The 21,354-nt window shown below is 41.3% G+C and overlaps 1 protein-coding gene across 2 annotated transcripts in view; it reads left to right on the plus strand.

Moving 5' to 3' along the window:
* The window catches only part of lrrk2 (leucine-rich repeat kinase 2), a 140,734-nt gene extending 131,723 nt beyond the window's left edge, over window positions 1–9,011 (plus strand). For both annotated transcript variants that reach the window (XM_063072493.1, XM_063072494.1), the window contains exons 48-51: window positions 1,393–1,542; window positions 2,880–3,052; window positions 5,312–5,392; window positions 7,061–9,011. In XM_063072493.1, coding sequence (XP_062928563.1) covers window positions 1,393–1,542; window positions 2,880–3,052; window positions 5,312–5,392; window positions 7,061–7,182 — 526 coding nt within the window. In that variant the 3' untranslated portion in view covers window positions 7,183–9,011. The remainder of the gene's footprint in view (window positions 1–1,392; window positions 1,543–2,879; window positions 3,053–5,311; window positions 5,393–7,060) is intronic.
* The last annotated feature ends 12,343 nt before the right edge of the window (window positions 9,012–21,354 follow it).

Here is a 21,354-nt window from a genome sequence, read left to right on the forward strand (position 1 = left end):
CAGCATTTTGTATGTGCTGTTAGGATTTCTAGCATCGGCAGATTTTCTCTTGTTTGCTATTTAAGTGTAACATTGGCTGTCAGAACTTTTTCCAATTTCCGAGCCTCTTGGAGTTGGAAGAGAAAGGAAGATCATCATCTCGTATTCTTTAAGTATACAGTGCCCAGTTGGGTGCTTTGCATAAAGACACGTAGAGAGATTTCAGAATCTTCTCCCAATCCAAGTTCCTTACTGGGTACTAAATCTATTCCTGAAGACTTGTGATGTGGATTTAACAGGAAAGATGGAGAAAGAACTGACCTTGCTACAAAATGACTTTGAGCTGAAGCTGAGGTTCAAAAAGTCATATCAATAATTTTGGTTGCAGAAAGAAATCTCTGAACACTGTCCTGCATTGTGAAAAAAAGGTCAAGATGTTCTTTATTGCCTTTCCAACATCATATATAGTGGAATGTGATTTCAGTGCAGTCTCCCAACTTCTTTCAGAGTGATGAAACAGACTGCAAATGACTGAATGTGGGGATCTGAGACTCCTTCTGGGTGACATTCAGCCTGATGTTGAGAAGCTGATATTGCTGCACCAAGCCCATCTACCTCATTGAAATGTGAAAAGGCATTGAAGTTGTGAATAGTTGGACTACTAATGTACACTTTAAAATTGTTGATGAAAATTGTTTTTCCTGTGATTAAATAATTTAATTTGTAGCTTTAAATAGATTTGAATAATTTTTGAAATCATTTGTCACTGCTTTGATTTGCAGTTCCTATTTTCCTTCCCTGTGCATCGCAAATTAAAATTCTTAATAGTTTTTATTTAATGCTGGAAAAGGAGAAGGGTGTGCTTGGTTTGTAGGCTGGGAGCTAAGGGGGTGGTAACTCAAAAGATGAGTGGGAACCACTGATCTAAAACTAACTAAACTTGTTCGAAAAACAAATCAGCAGGTAAGTAATCAAAGTGCCTTTAAGATAATTTTCAATTTAGCAGGTAAGGTTTCCTTCCATTTGAGCTGCTCACATCCTGTAAAGAATATGATAACATTCTGTAGCTCCTGCTTTTAACAGGGCAAATAGAACATAAATCTTCCATAATCAAATTTTGCTATTCAACAGCTCTGATGCATGCAGTTTTAAAATATGGAGCAAATGATCAAACTGTGAGCTTATAAACACATTTTTCTGTCTCTTGTTTCCAAAAAGCTGTTAAGCAAGAATCCCATGAAAAAGTGAGCTTTTTCATTAGCCAGAAGAGATTGAACAGTTTTCAATGTAAAAATTTTCTGATATGCTTAGTTTTTGGAGAATGATTTCCTGAATTGTCATATCTATTATCCACGGCGAACAACAAACTGATTGAAAATAATTCTCTGTTATCTCCATCATTTATTTTTGCAGAAGACAACAGAAATATCACAGTGGAAATATTATCACAATGGTGATTGATAATTATATATATTTGGCAAAGAAGGGTAGCCATGTTGTCGAAATATGGGACTACAATGTAGATAAAATGAATCTATCATTTGACTGTGCTTCTATTCTTAAGTAAGTAATCCAATTCAGCAAACTGAATTATTCTTCTGCGATTTTTGTCTCACAACTCATTATTCAGAGGAAATATGGTTAATAATCAATAGATTATCTATAAATCTTAGTATATCTAACCCACAACTCCATTAATTAGTACTTCTTAACAGCTGGTGATTGATTGAAACCTACCATCAGTTTGCTCATATTCTTGGTGGCAAAGAATCTGACAGAGGGGACTATTTTGCTGCAGCTAATTCATACCTTCAGAACTCCCAAGTCAATGTAACTGCAATCTTTAGTAGTTTACATGCTTCCTTAATTAGTAAAATCGGATTATTACGCTGGTTGCAATTGGTTTTCTATTTAGGAATATAACAACAGGGACAGCTTCTTGAGTAATATCATTGTATTATATTTGAGTAAGATCCTATCCTGTCTTTGCAAGTAGAATATATCGTTCAAGTGATGAATGAGTGTAAATAGCTTTCTGCTTTTTGAAGGAAAACTTGCTTTGTTTGACAGAATCCAGCTGTTTCGAGTGTTGTACTTTCTCTAATTCAAAAATATATTACTGACACCTGTTGTTCTTTTCCTGAGACTGGGATCATGAGACCAGCCAGCGGTCTGATTGGACAAGGGGGGCCTTCCTGTGAAAACCTTTATAAATTGGGAAAGTTGATGAACTCAAGATCAAATGGTATCTCAGGTTATGAGGGGAGAAAATCAGAATGAAACATGAAGCAGGAGAGGCAAGATTGGGGGCAGGGTTTGCAGTTATTGACTCTGGAGGTAAAAAGTGAAAAGTGTTAGGTAGCTGTTTTTGCTCAGGAAATCCTGGAAGCTGGGTGGCATTTGTCATGTGAAGGGAGATTGCAACAGTATGAAGTTGTGACAGTATGCTGACCACTTAATCTCATTGAGTCTTAGAGACAGCAGAGAAGTAGGCCTTTCACAGTGGCTATTATTTTCCTCTTTACTTTAATCCTATGTTAATTCCATTTTCTTGTCTCTCCCATAATGTTACTACCCTTCACCACCCTCCCACCTCCACACACAACGGAAGCCGCCTAGTGGAATTGTATGTTTTTTACGACTTTACATGAAAATGGCACAAAGGCAGCATTCTCCAGGTTAACAACAGGAATTCTGCAGATGCTGGAAATTCTCCAGGTTAAATTGATGTTTAGCACATGTTGTTTAAATTAAAGAAAATGTTATGGAGTTTAAATTCTTGTGCTTCTGTTTTATTTTCACACCTTGCTGAGGACTTTTTGTTCATTACTGTTATTTTTGAATGAAAAATAATTTGCTCAAGAATGCATTTATGTTTATTATACAAATAATTTCCTTAGGAATGACAGCTATTCTGCTAGAGTGAAGGCTCTTCATCTTCAAAAACCCACTACCTTGTGGATTGGGACAGGAGGGGGTGACATCATTTTATTAGATCTTTCTACTCATCTACCCATTTATGTTATGGATACATTTTGTCACTCCATTCGAAGTATGGTGACAACACAAATTGGTAAGAAATGCTTATTTGAAATTCCAAGTGTACAGTATTGGATAGCAACGTTCTATATGGTTCATACTGGAAAGTATTCTGAAAGGTAGTTTCATATTTTAAAAAAACAAGTTTTGGCATGAAAACACTTAGTTTTCAAGATCACGACTTGAAAACAGTAGAAGTTACAATAAGAAAAATATGTGCATAATTGAGATGTCCATAAAAACTTTCTGAAGGTACCCTACTTACAACTGATTGGAGGACAAGACTGAGGGGGTGTCATGAACATTTTTGGCACTGTGATATTACAAATAATTAATGTAATTTTATGTTTACAATATTAAAGCTTTTACAATCTTGAAATAACTTACCATTTTACTATGTAATACAATCAAGTGAATTTCAATGAATAGACATGGATTTCTGTCAGGACAATCTAGCACGAGATTGGCTACTACAGTTCTGGCACGATCAGCAAGACCTAATTACACAGGGATATGTATGTATCCCATACAGCCTTGTGATGGCGACAATGTAATTAAATGTCTGCCTGTCAACTTTTGATGATATTGTCTGAGCCAGCCACGGTTATCAACTGTCACAGAGAGTAAGAGTTTAATTCCAGAGAGGGAGCCTGAAAATACAAGGAAGGCAGCAGGCTTGAAAATTACCGACTCCCAACTTGAAGAGTGATAGTGACAAAAAGTAACAGTAAACTTTTCTTTCAAGACCCTGTATTTAGAGTGAGTATCTTCAAATCCTTTAATGAGGACCAGTTGGAGAGCAGGTCTAGTGTCAGTAGCCACGGTGATGTCAGCTCTCATTGTCATATTAAAACTGCTGTAGTTAGAATGGTAAATACTGATGGATCTTGAGATCAAGCTGGCAGTGCACCATGAGGTGAGATGGGATTGACATAGTGTATATGGGTGCTTGATGATTGCTGTGGACTTAGTGGGCCGAATGACTCATGATCCAGAAAGTCATGTGGCATAGGATCCAGGGCAACATGGCTCAGTGGAGTGGAATTGGCTTGTCTACAGAAGACAAAGGGAGATAGTAAATAGAGCATATTCTGCCTGGAGCCTGGTGACTAGTGGTATTCCATTTGGGACCTCTGTTTCTTATGATTTTATAAATGACTTGGGGATGAGGAAGTGGCCAAGTGGATTTGGAAGTTTGCAGACGACATTTAAAGTTGAAGGTGTTAAAGGCAGTGTAAATAATTGTCATAGGTTATAACAGAATACAGGATGCCTTGTTGGGAGATGGGGTTCAATCCAGAAAACTGTGAAGTGTTTCAGTTTGGAAGTTTAAACTTGAAGGTGGAGTGTAAGGTTAATGGCAAGATTCTTAGCAATGTAGAGGAACAGAGGGATCTTGGAGTCTGCACTCATAGTTTCTCCAAGTTACAGTGCAAGTTATTAAGGTGGTTGAGAAGGCAAATGGTGAGCTGGACTTCATTAGTTGGGGCATTGAGTTCAGGAGCTGCAAGATAATGTTGGAATATTATAAAACTCTGCTTTCTGTTCAGTTCTGATCACATTATTAAAGGAAGAATATGGAAGCTTTAGAGAGGGTGCAGAGGAGATTTATCACGATCCTGCCTGGGGTTAGAGAGCATGTCTTTGAGAAAAGCTTGAGCAAGTTAGGGTTTTGCTCCTTGGAGTGACAGAGGATGAGAGGCAACTTGATATTAGTATAAGATTCAAGGAGGCATAGATAGAGTAGAGAGGCAGCATCTTTTTCCTAGGCCGGCAGTGCCAAATGCCAGAGGATATCAGTTTAAGGTAAGTGGACGAAAGTTTAGAGGAGATGGTCAGAGGTAGGTTTATTTTTCCGCACAGGGAGCAGTAGGTATCTGGAACAGTGATAACAGAGGCTTATGCAATAAAGACATTTTGGATGGCACATGGATGTAAGGAGAAAATGGAGGGTTATGGGCAGTGTAGAAGGACAGGTTAGATTTTTTTGTCACATTGATCATGGAGTAGATTTATATTGATCAGCACAACATTGTGGCCAAAAAGGCCCATACTCTGCTGTACTGTTCCATGTACTACCCTTTAACAATGAGATCTTATCAATTTATAAATTTGGATATATGAAACCGGAATAGAAAATTATGTGAAGTTAACTCAAATATGCTTTTTTATAGGCACACATATTCTTTATTCATAGCACTTATTCATTGCCTTCATTAAAGTGATCAAATGATTTGTCTTTTAATGGAATTTTTATCAATGCATAACATATTTCTCCAATTCTTTGTTTCAGAAAAGGAAAGCTGTTGCACTGTCTTGCTGATCCTAGGAAATGTCAATAAAGAATATTTTGTAAACAATAAATGGCAAAGAGGTAGGCTATACTTCTGATACTTTGTTATAATAGTTAAAGTGAACAGAACTTGGCAAAGGCACCATTCTTACCTGCAAATTGGGAGGTTTTGGGATGTTACATACCTTCAGGGAGACTTTGACAATATACTTGATTCTGTATGCTTGGTAATCTCTGCACAAAAGAGTTCATAACAGGACATGTATTTTGAAGGCGTGGTGTAAAGCAGGCAAATTATTTGGCCTGCCATGTTACATTTCCTTACTGTGAATTCGAAGAATTTTTGGAGGCAGTATTTGATGGTGTTTTACAGTGTCTTTGAGATACCTGCTCTAGATAGTCCATTTCTCAGAAGAGTATAGGAGGGCAAGGATTATTCTAAATACGAGATTCTGCAGATGCTGGAAATCCAGAGCAACATACAAAGTGCTAGAGGAACTCAGAAGGTCAGGCAGTATCTATGGAAATTAATAAAAGTTGAAGATTCAGGCTAAGGCCCTTCTTCAGGACTGGAAAGGAAGGGGGTAGATGCCAGAATGAAAAGGTGGTGGAAGGGAAAGGAGGACTAGTTAGATGATGATGGGTGAAACCAGGTGAGTGGGAATGGTAAAGGCGGAGGAAGAATCTGATAGAAGAGGGGAGAGGACTATTGGAGAAAGGGAAGAAGGAGGAACACCAGGCGGAGGTGATAGGCAGGTGAGGAGATAATGCTTCCCAGCTCTTCCTGCGCTACATTGATGACTGCTGTTTCATGCACCCAAGCTGAGCTCATTAATTTCATCAACTTTGCCTCCTACTTCCACCTGTCCTTAAACTCACTTGGCCCATTTCTGTGACCTCTTTCCCCTTTCTTGATCTGTCTGTCTCCATTTCTAGAGACAAACTGTCTTTTATAAACCTACCAGTTCCCACAGCTATCTTGATTACACCTTTTCCCACCCTGTCTCCTGTAAACATGCTATTCCCTTTTCTCAGTCCCTTCCTCTCCATTCCATGTGTTCCCAGGATGAGGGTTTCCTTTCCAGGACATCAGAGATGCACTTTCTTCAAGAATGGAGCTTCCTTTCCTCTACCTTGATGCTGCTCTCACCTGCATCTCCTCCATTTCTTAGACATCTGGGCTCAGCCCATCTTTCTGCCGCCTTAACAGGGACAGAATTCCTCTTGTCCTCACCTAACACCCCATGAGCCTTCTCATTTAACACATCGTTCCTGGCAGCCTCCGGCATCTTCAACAGGATCTTATCACCAAACAGATCTCCCCCCCACCCCACACTCTTCACTTTCCACAGGGATCACACCCTCCATGATTTCCTTGCCCATTCATCCCTCCTTATTAATCTCCCTTCTAGCACATACCAGCACTGTCCACCACATATGCCCTTTTTCAACCTTGCCAAAACCTCTGTCTCCTTCAGTCATCAGAAACCATTGAATATCCTCCTTAATTTCAGCTGCCCACAGAAATTTGTCACTGTCTTACACTTGTTCCACAATTGTAAGCTGTGATATTAACCAATGGGTCTACAAAAGATTGCCTTATTATTGTTGGGAGTTTGTTTTGCACAAATGGGTTGCTTACAATAATTCACTTCTATTATCCTAACAATAATTGTACTTATGATTGTGGACAAATAGATGATTCAACCTGTTTCATGATATTCAGCTGCTTGTAATTATGTATTTCAGAATTACAATCACAGCTGTTCGTCTGGGATTTGAGCCTTCCTTATGAAATCCAGAACTTGAAGAAGCACAATGATATGAGAAGAGAAATATCCAAGAAAATGAGGACTAGGTCATTGGAATAATTGCACATGGGCAGATATATATGAATATATTTTTTAATTAATAGTATTTTATATGTATTGAATATATGAAGCAATGAATCTAATATTTTGATGTTCTAGTTAAACTGTAAAAGCCAGCTTCAATATTAAAGAGATATATGGATTATTACAGATTATAAAAGAAATAGTGTCTCCCCTTGTCCCATCATGCAAATCCTCTGCAACTCTATGCACTTTTGTAATATTTGTGTAAAACTTTGTGTTTAGTTGAAAATGGATGTATTTTTGCCATAATCCAAGTGGCTTGCCATCACAAAATAATGCAGAGATGGTGGAAAATTGATAGTCTCATTATCTATTTTCAAAATTCCACACTAAAGAAATAACATGAAAGCACTGAATTTCACTGGGCGCCTAGAACAAAACCAGTTGGTGGTTGCCAAGTTAGGATTTGTCTCCATCAAGTTGGCTTATTATCAATATTCCAGAAGTCTGGGTATTTGTTTAAATGTAATGAGCAATGAACGTTCCTGGTCACTTTTTGGGAATTATGATTGGAGCTCACTAGTGTAGAAAGTGGACAATAATGATTTAAAATGATCATCACTATATGGGATTTGGAATAATTCTCTGGACATATTTTCAAGGCATATTTGAGCCTCATCACACATGAGCATTTTTTGAAACTAAAAGACGTGGTTCTGTCGATACTTAACGCTGCCTTGCAAATAGGAACTGATCATTCACAGAAGGCTCAGTATTAAAAAAAGCTGACTGCCAACTGTGCAAATTCCTAACATGTTCACCAAAACTTGTTACCTAATATATTGCTTGAGATAAAACAATAAGACTTTGTTTCTTTGAACATTAGAATTGTTTAATAATACTTTAATTGTACTATTGGATTCCCTCTGCAGCAATTAATACATATTCCATCCTCCTTGTCCCACCACCAGAGAATCAGGTTTATTATCGCCAGCCTGTGTCGTGAAATTTGTTATCTTAGCAGCAGCAATACAATGCACTATGTTATTCCCTTTTCCCATCCTACCCTGCTTACTGCTCTCTCTGGCCCATCCATTCACCACATACTCCTTTGCTGTATTCCTGTCTTCCCTTCCCCTTCCCCGTTAACAAGTTAGGTATAATCCCAAAACTTCGTCAGATGTACACAAAATATGTATGCATGTCTTGCCATTATATTTGACTGTCTTCTATTAATGTTAGTTTGTTTTGTTCTGCCACTTTTCCTTCTCTTTTTTGGGATTCCCATCTTGTGCTTCTTTTGGGTAGAGAGCACAAACAGTTCACAAATAAAAAAAAAGAAAGTTTAAAATTGGAAATATTTTCATAAGCTACTTCTCTATTGGGATTTTTTATTTTGAAAGGCTACAACAGATCATTTGTGCTAGTAGACAAGTTTTCTGGAAGTGCTTTAATATTTTGAACATAATTCAAAACTGTATTACCAGTTTTTAATTTGCAGTATATTTAAACATGTTGAAATGCTTTGCCTCATAGAAAATTTGAAATTCTCAAAGTTGAATGATACGGATTAAGATTCTGCAGAATGTCTATACTTTTAATAGTTTTAATTATGTCACAAAAAGATAAGGTAAGCTGGTGCTGATTTCATGTTAATATTAAAGGTTTCTATGTGCTGGAGTAATTATTTAATTCTCCCATTGATTTTTGTGGATTTTTTAATTCAAAGAAGCAATTCATGTTTTGGATCTCATTTTTCTAAGTAAAAGTATTGATTGTGTTTGATGAGTTATATTATTTAAAAAAAACTCTGAAGAGTCATGCCTTCTGAATTATTTATTGAAGCATTGGTAAATGATAGCAGAAATTAAAGAGATTAATATAAATCCTTGTTGAGTAGGTCACAGAACAAAGAACTTTCTGATTCATAAGTATCAGTATAGAACATAGAATAGTACAGTATAGTACAGGCCCTTCGGCCCACATTGTTGTGCTGACCCTCAAACCACGCCTCCCATATAACCCCCCACCTTAAATTCCTCCATATACCTGTCTAGTAGTCTTAAATTTCACTATTGTATCTGCCTCCACCACTGACTCAGGCAGTGTATTCCACGCACCAACCACTCTCTGAGTAAAAAAACCTTCCTCTAATATCCCCCATTGAACTTCCCACCCTTTACCCTTAAAGCCATGTCCTCTTGTATTGAGCAGTGGTGCCCTGGGGAAGAGGTGCTGGCTGTCCACTCTATCTATTCCTCTTAATATCTTGTATATCTCTATCATGTCTCCTCTCATCCTCCTCCTCTCCAAAGAGTAAAGCCCTAGCTCCCTTAATCTCTGATCATAATCCATACTCTCTAAAGCAGGCAGCATCCTGGTAAATCTCTGTACCCTTTCCAATGCTTCCACTTCCTTCCTATAGTGAGGTGACCAGAACTGGACACAGTACTCCAAGTGTGGCCTAACCAGAGTTTTATAGAGCTGCATCGTTACCTCGTGACTCTTAAAAACTCTATCCCTCGACTTATGAAAGCTAACACCCCATAAGCTTTCTTAACTACCCTATCTATCTGTGAGGCAACTTTCAAGGATCTGTGGACATGTACCCCAGATCCCTCTGCTCCTCCACACTACCAAGTATCTTGCCATTTACTTTGTACTCTGCCTTGGAGTTTATCTTTCCAAAGTGTACCACCTCACACTTCTCCAGGTTGAACTCCATCTGCCACTTCTCAGCCCACTTCTGCAACCTATCAATGTCTCTCTGCAATCTTCGACAGTCCTCTACACTATCTACAACACCACCAACCTTTGTGTCATCTGCAAACTTGCCAACCCACCCTTCTATCCCCACATCCAGGTTGTTAATAAAAATCATGAAAAGTAGAGGTCCCAGAACCGATCCTTGTGGGACACCACTAGTCACAACCCTCCACCACGACCCTCTGCCTTCTGCAGGCAAGCTAATTCTGAATCCACCTGACCAAACTTCCTTGAATCCCATGCCTTCTGACTTTCTGAATAAGCCTGCCGTGTGGAACCTTGTCAAATGCCTTACTAAAATCCATATAGATCACATCCACTGCACTACTCTCATCTATATGCCTGGTCACCTCCTCAAGGAACTCTATCAGGCTTGTTAGACATGATCTGCCCTTCACAAAGCCATGCTGACTGTCCCTGATCAGACCATGATCCTATCTCTAAGAATCTTTTCCAACAGCTTTCCCACCACAGATGTAAGGCTCACTGGTCTATAATTACCCAGACTATCCCTACTACCTTTTTTGAACAAGGGGGCAACATTCGTCTCCCTCCAATCCTCCGGTACCATTCCTGTAGACAATGAGGACATAAAGATCCTAGCCAGAGGCTCGGCAATCTCTTCCCTCGCCTCGTGGAGCAGCCTGGGGAATATTCCGTCAGGCCCCGGGGACTTATCTGTCCTAATGTATTTTAACAACTCCAACACCTCCTCTCCCTTAATATCAACATGCTCCAGAACATCAAGCTGACTCATATTGTCCTCACTGTCATCAATTTCCCTCTCATTGGTGAATACAGAAGAGAGGTATTCATTGAGGACCTCGCTCACTTCCACAGCCCCAGGCACATCTTCCCACCTTTATCTCTAATCAGTCCTACCTTCACTCCTGTCATCCTTTTGTTCTTCACATAATTGAAGAATGCCTTGGGGTTTTCCTTTACTCTAGTCGCCAAGGCCTTCTCATGCCCCCTTCTTGCTCTTCTCAGCCCATTCTTAAGCTCTGTTTTTGCTACCCTATATTCCTCAACAGACCAATCTGATCCTTGCTTCCTGCTTCCTTCTTCCACCTGACTAGATTTTCCACCTCACTTGTCACCCATGGTTCCTTCACCCTACCATTCTTTATCTTCCTCACCGGGACAACATCCCTAACATCCTGCAAGCAATCGCTAAGCATCGACCACATGTTCATAGTACATTTCCCTGCAAAAGCATCATACCAATTCATAACCACAAGTTCTAGCCTTATAGCCTCATAATTTGCCCTTCCCCAATTAAAAATTTTCCTGTCCTCTCTGATTCTATCCTTTTCCATGATAATGCTGAAGGCCAGGGAGTGGTGGTCACTGTCCCCCAGATGCTCACCCACTGAGAGATCTGTGACCTGACCTGGGTCGTTACCTAGTACTAGATCTAGTATGGCATTCACTCTAGTTGGCGTGTCAACATATTGTGACAGGAATCCGTCCTGGACACACTTAACAAACTCTGCCCTGTCCAAGCCCTTGGAACTAATCAGGTGCCAATCAATATTAGGGAAGTTAAGGTCATCCATGATAACAACCTTGTTATTTTTACACCTTTCCAAAATCTGCCTCCCAATCTGCTCCTTGGTATCTCTGCTGCTACCAGGGGGCCTATAGAATACTCCCAATAGAGTAACTGCGCCCTTCCTGTTCCTGACTTCCACCCATACTGACTCAAAAGAGGATCCTGCTACATTACCCACCCTTTCTGTAGCTATAATAGTATCCCTGACCAGTAATGCCACCCCTCCTCCCCTTCCCCCCCTCCATCCCTTTTAAAGCACTGAAATCCAGGAATACTGAGAATCTATTCCTGCCCTGGTGCCAGTCAAATCTCTACTGACCACTACATCATAATTCCATGTATGTATCCAAGCTGTCAGTTCATCACCTTTGTTCCTGATGCTTCTTGCATTGAGGTACACGCACTTTAGCCCTTCTACCTTCCTACCGTTACACCCTTTATTCTGCTGCTCTTTCCTCAAAGCCTCTCTATATGTTAGATCTGGCTTTACTCCATGCACTTCTTTCACTGCTCTATCACTCCAGATCCCATCCCCCTCGCAAATTAGTTTAAACCCTCCCGATCTATGCTAGCAAACCTACCTGTAAGGATATTGCTCCCCTCGAGTTCAGGTGCAAGCCATCCAATCTGTACAGGCCCCACCTTCCCCAGAAGAGATCCCAATGATCCAAAAATCTGAAACCCTGCCCCCCCCCATCAGTATCCGTGGATGTTTTGGGCTTGTTTGCACATGCTTATACTTTAAACAAGTTATCTAACTGTACTGTAGAACTGTTTCTCAGAGCAAACAGTGATGTAATTTAGTTGTTATAATAGGTCACATAATGCTATTTAATAAGATATGTAAGCATTCTGCATGTTGCTCAGGATTGGAAAATGGACGTGGACTTGGGAAAAAAAAGCTTGTGTTTCCCCCAGACATTGCGGCTACAACGCTCTGGCCAGACATGGTCCTGTGGTCCACAACAGCCAAGCTGGCATAGATTGTGGAATTGACAGTATCATGGGAAGATGGTGTCGAAGAAGCTTACGAGAGGGAAAAAAAACAAGTACTCTGAACTGGCTGAAGCTGCCCAGAATGGCTGGAAGACCAAGATTTTCCCTGTAGAAGTGGGATGCAGGGGATTCGTTGCTACATCTATGACCAGTCTATTGAGGAAGATGGGGGTGAGGGGTCACTCCCTCCAACAAGCAATCAAGTCCTTGTCAAATGCTGCAGAAGAAAGCAGCAATTGGATTTGGATTAAAAGGAAAGACAACAACTGGGCTGCAAGATGAAGACAAGAGGGTATGAAACTGAGGGGGGTGTATCTGGGACGCCAGGTAGCACCGTTGAGCCCTCTGGAGACGTCGTGGGCTTATCAACGAAATGTCAAAGAAGGAGGGTGCCCACCTGATGACCCTGATGATGTACTTACTCTCCCTCCTTGTCACCACTCCAAGCCCAGGGCCAACATCGAGAGTGCCGACTTACCATAGGGATTGACATCAAGTCCTAGTAGCTCTACCATTAGAATGCAATATTTACCATGATAATAAGGTATTATATCCTGCTTATGTAGTTAAAATTTGTGCCACAGCCCTATTGAACATCAGTGCTTCCAGCTGCTGTTTCAACATCTCTTGTAGATAATTCTGGAAATCTCTGTGCTCTCCAAGGTGGGAACACTGTAATCTTTGAGCAGTGTTCTATTTCCTACCATATTCCAAAGATGTGCAAGTATGCAAATTAATTCCTTTCTGTAAATTGCCCCTAGTGTGTCAGTAAATCTAGAGTGTCAATCTGGTCAAGTTAGTGCAGGAATGGAGAAAATAAATTTAATCAATGTAGAATCAGAGTAAATGGGTGTATGGTGGTTGATATGGACACAGTTGCTTGATGGGCCTGTTTCAGCCATATTAGGTCATGTTGTAACATTTCAAGATTGTTGACTTACATCTTTATAATATTACCCATTTTTAACTAGCCTCAACCAATCGGCTGCTCAAGCCCTCAGTGATGACTTTGTTACTTGGAAAATCAACTGTTGGAATGGAACCTGAGCTGGCCTCTTGCCTTTCATTCTTAATAGCCTGACTTTCTCTAAACCCCGTGCCCCATATTCTAATTCTCAGCAAGTCCTGTCAGCTGTATTTCTGTGCCTATTGACTTGCATTGGCTCCAAAACAAAACTTGCATCCTCTTGTTTAGCTGGTCCTGAATTTCATCTCTTCCCCATCTCTGTTTATGACTTGACAAAATGATTTCATTGCTCAATTGTCCACTTTAGTTTATCTCAAGCTCCTTTTACCTACAATTGGTAACTTTAGTTAAGCTGTTTAAGCTCTGAAATTTTATCTCAGAGCGCAGAATCAGAATGAGGTTTAATATCACTCAAATATGTTATAAAATTTGTTGTATTGCAGTACATAATATTGCAGTTGCAATATTGAACTCAGTATAGTTCAGTCATTCCACACAGGCATGAAGGGCGTCGTTCAGTTTGACGGCTGTTCTTCGGAGGCCTTCAACATCCGCAGCAGTGTGAAGCAGGGCTGTGTGCTTGCCCCCACCCTGTTTGGCATCTTCTTTGCAGTCATGCTGAAGCACGCCTTTGGAACATCAACTGATAGTGTCTACCTCCAGTCCAGATCGGACGGGAGACTGTTCAGTCTGTGCCGGCTGAGGGCGAAAACCAAGGTTCGTGAAGTACTCATCAGAGACATGTTGTTTGCAGACGAAGCCACACTGGCAACACACTCTGAAGAGCAACTGCAACGCCTCATGGACAGCTTCTCAAGGACCTGCCAGGACTTCAGCTTGACCATCAGCCTGAAGGCAAACAATATGTTGGGCCAAGGCGTCGAGCACTCCCCTGCCATTACCATCAACAACTATGAGCTGGAGATAGTTCACGAGTTTACATACCTTGGCTCCACCATCACGGACAGCCTCTCCCTAGACAACGAGATCAACAGATGGATCGGACGAGCAGCCTCAACATTCGCCAGGCTGACAAAGTGACAAAGAGAGTCTGGGAGAACAGGAAGCTTCTGATGCACACCAAAGTTTCAGTCTACAGGGCCTGCGTCCTCAGCACACTGCTTTACAGCAGCGAGACCTGGAGCCTGTACTACAGACAAGAGCGATGTCTCAACGCCTTCCACCTTCGCAGCCCGAGACACATCCTGGACACCACGTGGATTGACCGAGTCACCAACAATGAGGTCCTGGCCCGCGCCCAGATACCCAGCCTCTTCACCCTGCTCCAACAACGCTGTCTCCACTGGCTGGGCCACGTACACCGCATGTCAGACGGGAGGATCCCAAAAGACTTGCTGTACGGGGAACTGGCATCCAGCAAGAGAGCACAAGGGCGGCCCCATCTTCGTTTCAAAGATGTCTGCAAGAGAGACATGAAGTCACTGAAAATGAACGTCGAGAGGTGGGAGGACATCGCAAGCGATCGCTCTCACTGGAGGCTGGAACTACGCAGAGGTCTAAAAAGAGGAGAAAAGAAGCTGAGGCTTGCTGCTGAAGAAAAGCGCACTCGTCTGAAAAACAGCACCAAGATAACACTGGAAGACAGCGCCTTCAAGTGCAGTCGATGAAGCCGAGACTGTCACTCCCGTGTGGACCTCTAGAGCCACAACAGACGCTGCTCTAACACAGACTGAAGCAAGATATTCCAGGCACAGATCCATGGTCTCGCGAGACTAACGGATGCCACCACAAATAGCTAAAAATTGCAATTAGATGTATACATAAAAAGGTTAAGCAAGTGGTGCAAAAAGACAGCAAAGAAGGGAGGTAATAGCGTGTCCATTGTCCATTCAGAAATCTGATGGCAAAGGGGCAGAAGCTGTTCCTGAAACAGTGAGTGTACGTGTGTTCAGGCTCCTGTACCTTTTCCTTGACTGTAACAATGAGCAGCAGGCTGGGGATCATTAATAATGGATGCAGCTGTAAGAGGTTTCTTCTTTTATGTTACCGTGAAGGCTAACAAATGGCTTCTTTGTTATGTTATTATTAAAATGGCTTTTCTGTAATAATAACTGTTGAGAAAGTTCTCTCTCTAGCAGCTTGTTTGGGTTATAAAGAGAATTGAATTGATCTGCTAACCAATTGGGATAGATGTTATTCTTTCTTGTGTGTCTGTAAGCTGTTGTTCGTGGGCTTTGAGGGAGAATGGGGACAGAGAGAGGAGACGCGATGCTGTAAGCTGGCCGACAGGACTGACCCTGAGCGGGAGTCTGAGGCCCAGGGTCTTCGGCGAGAAGAGGAGACGAGGACAGACTCGTGTGGAGCTTCTGGTTGACCACCGTGGTTGGTCCCAGGCGGTCAGACGGGGTCGAAGGGGTCGGAGGGGTCGAATGGTGTCCTTACTATTGGGGAGACTAGTGCCCAACAATGGAACTGGCTGGATTTACAACTTTCTGCAGCCTTTTCTGATCCTGTGCAGTAGCCTCACCATATCAGATGGCAATGCAACAGGTTAGAATGCTCTCCATGGTACATCTATGGAAATTTGTAAGAGTCTTTGGTGACTTACCATGTCTCCTCATCTCCTAATGAAATATGACTGCTGTTGTGCTTTCTTTGCAGTTACATCAATATATTGGGCCCAGGATAGATCTTCAAAGATATTGGCACCCTGGAACTTGAAATCACTCACCATTTGCACTACTGATCCCTTGATGAGGACTTGTGTGTGTTTCCCTGACTAACTCCTTCCTGAAGTCCACAATCAATTCCTTGTCCTCACTGATGTTGAGTGCAAGATTATTGTTGCAACACCACTCAACCAGCACTTCCTCGTCACCATCTGCAATTCTGCCAACAATAGTTGGATCATTGGCAACCTTATAGATGGTGTTTGAGCTGAGCCTTGTCATACAGTAGTAGGTGTAGAGAGAGTAAAGCAGTGAGGCTAAGGTGTGTCGGTATTGATTGTCAGTGTAGTTCCAATGTACACTGACTGTAATCTGGTGATGAAATCAAAGATCCAGTTGTAGAAGGAGGTTCAAAGGCCCAGGTTTTTGGAGATTGTTACTGAGAACTGAGGGTACGATGGTGTTGAATGCTGAGCTGTAATCAACGAACAGCAGGCTGATACAGGTATTGCTATTGTCCTGGTGATCTAAGGCTGAGTGGAGAGCCAGTTAGATTGCATTAGTTTTAGGCCTATTGTGGTGATAGGCAAATTGCAGCAGGTCCAGGCCCTTGCTTAGGCAAGAATTGATTCTGGCCATGACCAATCTCTTAAAGCCCCTCATCACAATAGATGTGAGTATAACTGGGCAGTAGTCATTGAGGCAGCTGACTCTGCTCTTCTTGGGCACTGATATGATTGCCACCCTTTTGAAGCAGGTGGGAACCTCTGACTGCAGCAGAGAGGGATTGAAGATGTCCTTGAACAGTCCAGTCAGTTGGTTGACACAGGGTTTTCAATGACCTACCAGGTACACCATCAGGGCCTGACATCTTGCGAGGATTCAAACTTTTTGAAAGATGTTCTGATACAGAGATCACAGGATCACCAAATGCTGCAGAGATGTAGTCTTGTTCTTCCTTTCAAAGTGTGCTCATTGGTGAATGAAGCAACACAGGCAGTCATGATGTTAGGTTTCACTTTGGAGGAAGTAATGGCCTGCAAACCCTGCCACAGCAGACATTCATCTGATTCCATCTCTAATTGGAATTGTCTTCTTGCTCTTAAGGTAGCCTTCTATAGGTTGTACCTGGACTTTTTACAGTTTTTTGATTACTGTCTTGAATGCCACAGATCTAGTCCTCTGCAGACAGTGATTCTCCTGGTTCATCCGCGACTTTTGGTTTGGGTATGTATCGTATATTCTCAAAGGTGCACACTCATCCACACAGGTTTTGATGAAGTCGATGACAACTGTGGAATATTCATTCAGATTTAAAGATGAATTCCTGAATACTGTCCAGCTCACTGACTTAAAGCAGTCCTGTAGATACCTTTCTGCCTCTCTTGACCACATTTTCTTGGTCCTTACCACTGGTGCTGCGTCTTTAGTGTCTGCCTATACGTGGGGAATAGAAGTACAGCCAGGTGATAAGGCTTTACAAAGTGTGAGTGTGGGATGGTATGGTAAGCATCCTTGATGGTGGTGAAACAGTTATCAAGTGTGATGGCTTCTCTTTTTCCACAGGTGATATGCTGGTGGTGGTTGTTCAGAGACTTCTTCAAGCTGGCCTGGTTCAAACCTCCTGCAATCTTGGGGAAGACATTTAGATGCACAGTTTCATGACTGTTAGTCATGGTGCTCAATTCCTCCAGTGCCTGCCTGACATTGGCCTGAGGTGGAATGTACAGCGAGACCAGGATGATGGCACAAAAACTCCCTTGGCAGATAAAATGGAGAAAATTTGACCATTGAGAAGTTCCAGGTGTGTTGAGCAGGCTTGAGACAGAACCAGCATGATGAGTTAATTGTAAAGCATACTACACCTCCTCTACCTTTAAATGACTAAGCTGTCCCGTCTTTGCAGAGAACAGTAAAGCCACTGGGATTCTGCGCTGCACCCCAAATGGCAGGGAATAGCCATGTCTCCATGATACAAAGTTACAGTAGTGTCTGATGTTCCTCTACATCCTGCTCTGAGGTTTTTAAATTCATCAGTACATCTGCATGTTTCTTTGTAATTCTTGTTAAAACTAATACTTCTGATTCACTTGTCTTAGAATCCTAGAAAATATTGAAATCTTTCTAGAAGATCATAATCCACACTGTTACAATAACAAAACAAATCAGTAAGTTTCAGAGAATAAAATATATGCAATGAATTGCAAATTTCCAGAATTTGCTCATTGATTTATGATGATTTGGCATTTGCTGTTCATAAATGGCATCTTGCTCTTAGCTTCCCAATTACTTTTAAGGACCACTTGGATTTTTCCATTATACTTCAACCCAGAGGATCATTATTGGTAATTGTAAGTGCAACTGTGTGTTTTCTACTGTTTTGGCAATCATCGTTTGTGACTCCCCAAGAAGGAACGATTTATTCAATCTTTTCTGTCATGGTAAAAAAAACCCTACAAAAAAAAGCACTGGTATTTCCTTTCTTAATCTAATGATTATGTCTCTTGCAGTACATCATTTTTTTTAATTTATTGAAATACTACGCAGAATAGGCCCTTCTAGCACTTCGAGCTGCACCACCCAGCAATCTTCCGATTTAATCCTAGCCTAACCACGGGACAATTTACAATGACCAATCAACGTATCATTCGGTACGTCTTTGGAGGAAACCCACTCGGTCACGGGGAGAATGTACTGACTCTCTACAGGCAGCAGCAGGAATTTAACCCAGGTCACCTGAACTGTAAAGTGTTGTGATAACCATTATGCTACTGTGTCACCCATGTACCATCTCTATTCTACTCTTCAGTAAATAATTATCCTCTGTCAATACACCTCATTGATGCAACTTGGGACGCTTATTGTCCATTGTCCTGCTATGTTGTTATCCTGCTATGCTGGCTTTAATAGGACAATTGGCCCCATTTTATTTTTTTTGATTTGGTACTTCCAATTGCATTCAACTATTTTACTATATTAAAAATTCTTTATTATTGTTATTGAAGATGTTTTTAAGTATCTTATGATTTTTTTGCAGTGGATTTCCTATTTGGGTATCAGTTGCTATTCTACTACCAGGTAATCATTTAAATATTTGATTTTTATCAATATTTTTGTTGCATCCAAGCTGCGACACTAATCCAATTTGCTTTGTATTTTGTAGAGGTGGGTTTCAGATCCAATTGCATTGTTTTAAGGGTGGGGGGGGTCCCTATTTGTTTTTATTTATTTCACAAGTCATGGTTGGCACATTGACTAATGTGTGAAATTCAAATCAGGCACAAATCTGAAACAACAAAGTATGCAATGCCTGCCTTTCCAATTGGGCTGTAAAACTCAAACAGAGGATCGGTCAAGCAGGATATTGAGATTAAATTGTCTTATTTTGCAATACAGCTAGCAACACTTGGCACCTCTTTTCTAAAGATTGAAAATAGATAGTAATCAGACAGTTTGGATTTATGCTGATAGGAGATTTCCTTAGAGCTTGTACCTCTTGCTTGCTTTTTAACCCTTCATCAACATTTACTTGCATTGTGAGTGAATGTACAGGAAATCAGATATAATAAGAAGTAGCTTTGTCACTCCTTAATGATTTATTGATTTGTTGCTGATTGATTCAAGAACTGGATGAAGTTCTTTGATAAGGAAGGCCAATTACCTTATTTCTCAGGAACATCACTCTTATCTCTGTGTGATGAAAACACAGTATGTGCTTTTGCTAAGACTTGAGACCATCTGCAGGCACTATTCTGATGTGCACTCCCGCTGTCTTTGATGATGAAGGTCACAATAATTCACAACTAATTGGACTCAGTCTTTCATAGTAAGTGGTGGCTGACAGCGGCAATCAGGATAGTCTCAAGGGAAACTCCAACCAGTCAAGCTGAGGATCATACCCAAGTCGTAGATCTGTGATGCAGCAGCATTAACTGCTTCCCTCCACCCCCCCCCCCCACCCACCGACTTGGTAGTCAGTAATATGCCCCTGGGAAGTTCAAGACTGATTTATTCCAAGACATTTATAACCTTTGTGTTGAACTAAGGCATTGCCCTTGAGGAATACATTTTATATTTTTTATGTTCTTGCTAATGGTATAGAGTACAACTTTTGTCAGACTGAGGGTTCACAAGGAAAATCATACAGTTCACCAACAGGGATTATCAGACATCCCACCCTGCAAAAACTCATTTCAGGGAGGTAGCACCATCAATTTGACTCCTGGAACTTCCGGGTGAGGTGGGATGTCTGCAATAGCTATCTCTCCTTAGCAGCTAGCTAGCTAGTTTAAATAACGTTAGCTATGCTAATGAACGAATGACACCTGTTAAACTCACCTCAATGTGTCTTTTGCAGTCATGGGCAATAGAAAAGTCACTGTTGCAAACAGCGCAGCGAGCAACACTGTCATTATTTTGACCCTTATCAGGCAGGGGTACACTTTAGTGTAGTCTGGGGTGATGTACGTTTTATATTTTCTTTTTTTGGAACAGACTGCCATGGCGCGCTCTTGCTCTCTCTCTCATGGTTGCTCTCATGCTCTCTCTTGCTTTCTCTCTCTCGCTTGCTCGCTCTCAAAAAAATTGATTTCCGTGATATTGTATATAATTTGCGGGCATTAGGGAGCCGCTATTAATATGCGGGAGACTCCCAGAACTTCCGGGAGAGGTGGGATCTCTGGATTATGCCAATGCTCACTCTCTTTCCACAAATGCTGCCTGTTCTGTTGAATGTTTCCAACATTTTCTGTGTTAATTTCAGATTTCTAGCACTGAAGTTAATGATTTTCATTTTGGCATTCAAACTGATTACAGGTGTCATGTAGTGCACATTAGGAAATGTGCTTTCCTCAGTCAGCAGCCAGGGGGTGAAAAGGAGCAGAGGGAACAAGAATTGAAAAGGATGTTAATGAGAAGAGGCCCTGTCTAGGCACAACACCGGAGTAACCCAATTACACTGCAGTTTAGCTGAGGAACTCACTGCACTGCAATATTGCTATCATAAAGAGGCAATCTGTCCTCATGTTCATCAAGACCCTGAGGCCAATGCCAGACTCCCATTTGCTGTCTATAGCTTCACTCTCAAAACCATGATTCTAAGCTCCTAAATTAAGGAATCGACTCCACACTCTGCATCTGGATCCCTGACTTTTTGAGCAATAGACTGTAATCAGTAAGGATGGGTAACAACACATTCACAATTATCCTCAATACCATTGTCCAGCAAGGCTGAATCCTCAGGGGCATTAACAAAGTTAAAGAAGTCAACGTTCATGCCATCAGGTTGGAGGCTA

The sequence above is a fragment of the Mobula hypostoma genome, chromosome 20 (assembly GCF_963921235.1).
Source record: "Mobula hypostoma chromosome 20, sMobHyp1.1, whole genome shotgun sequence".
Classification (NCBI taxonomy): Eukaryota; Metazoa; Chordata; class Chondrichthyes; order Myliobatiformes; family Myliobatidae; genus Mobula; species Mobula hypostoma.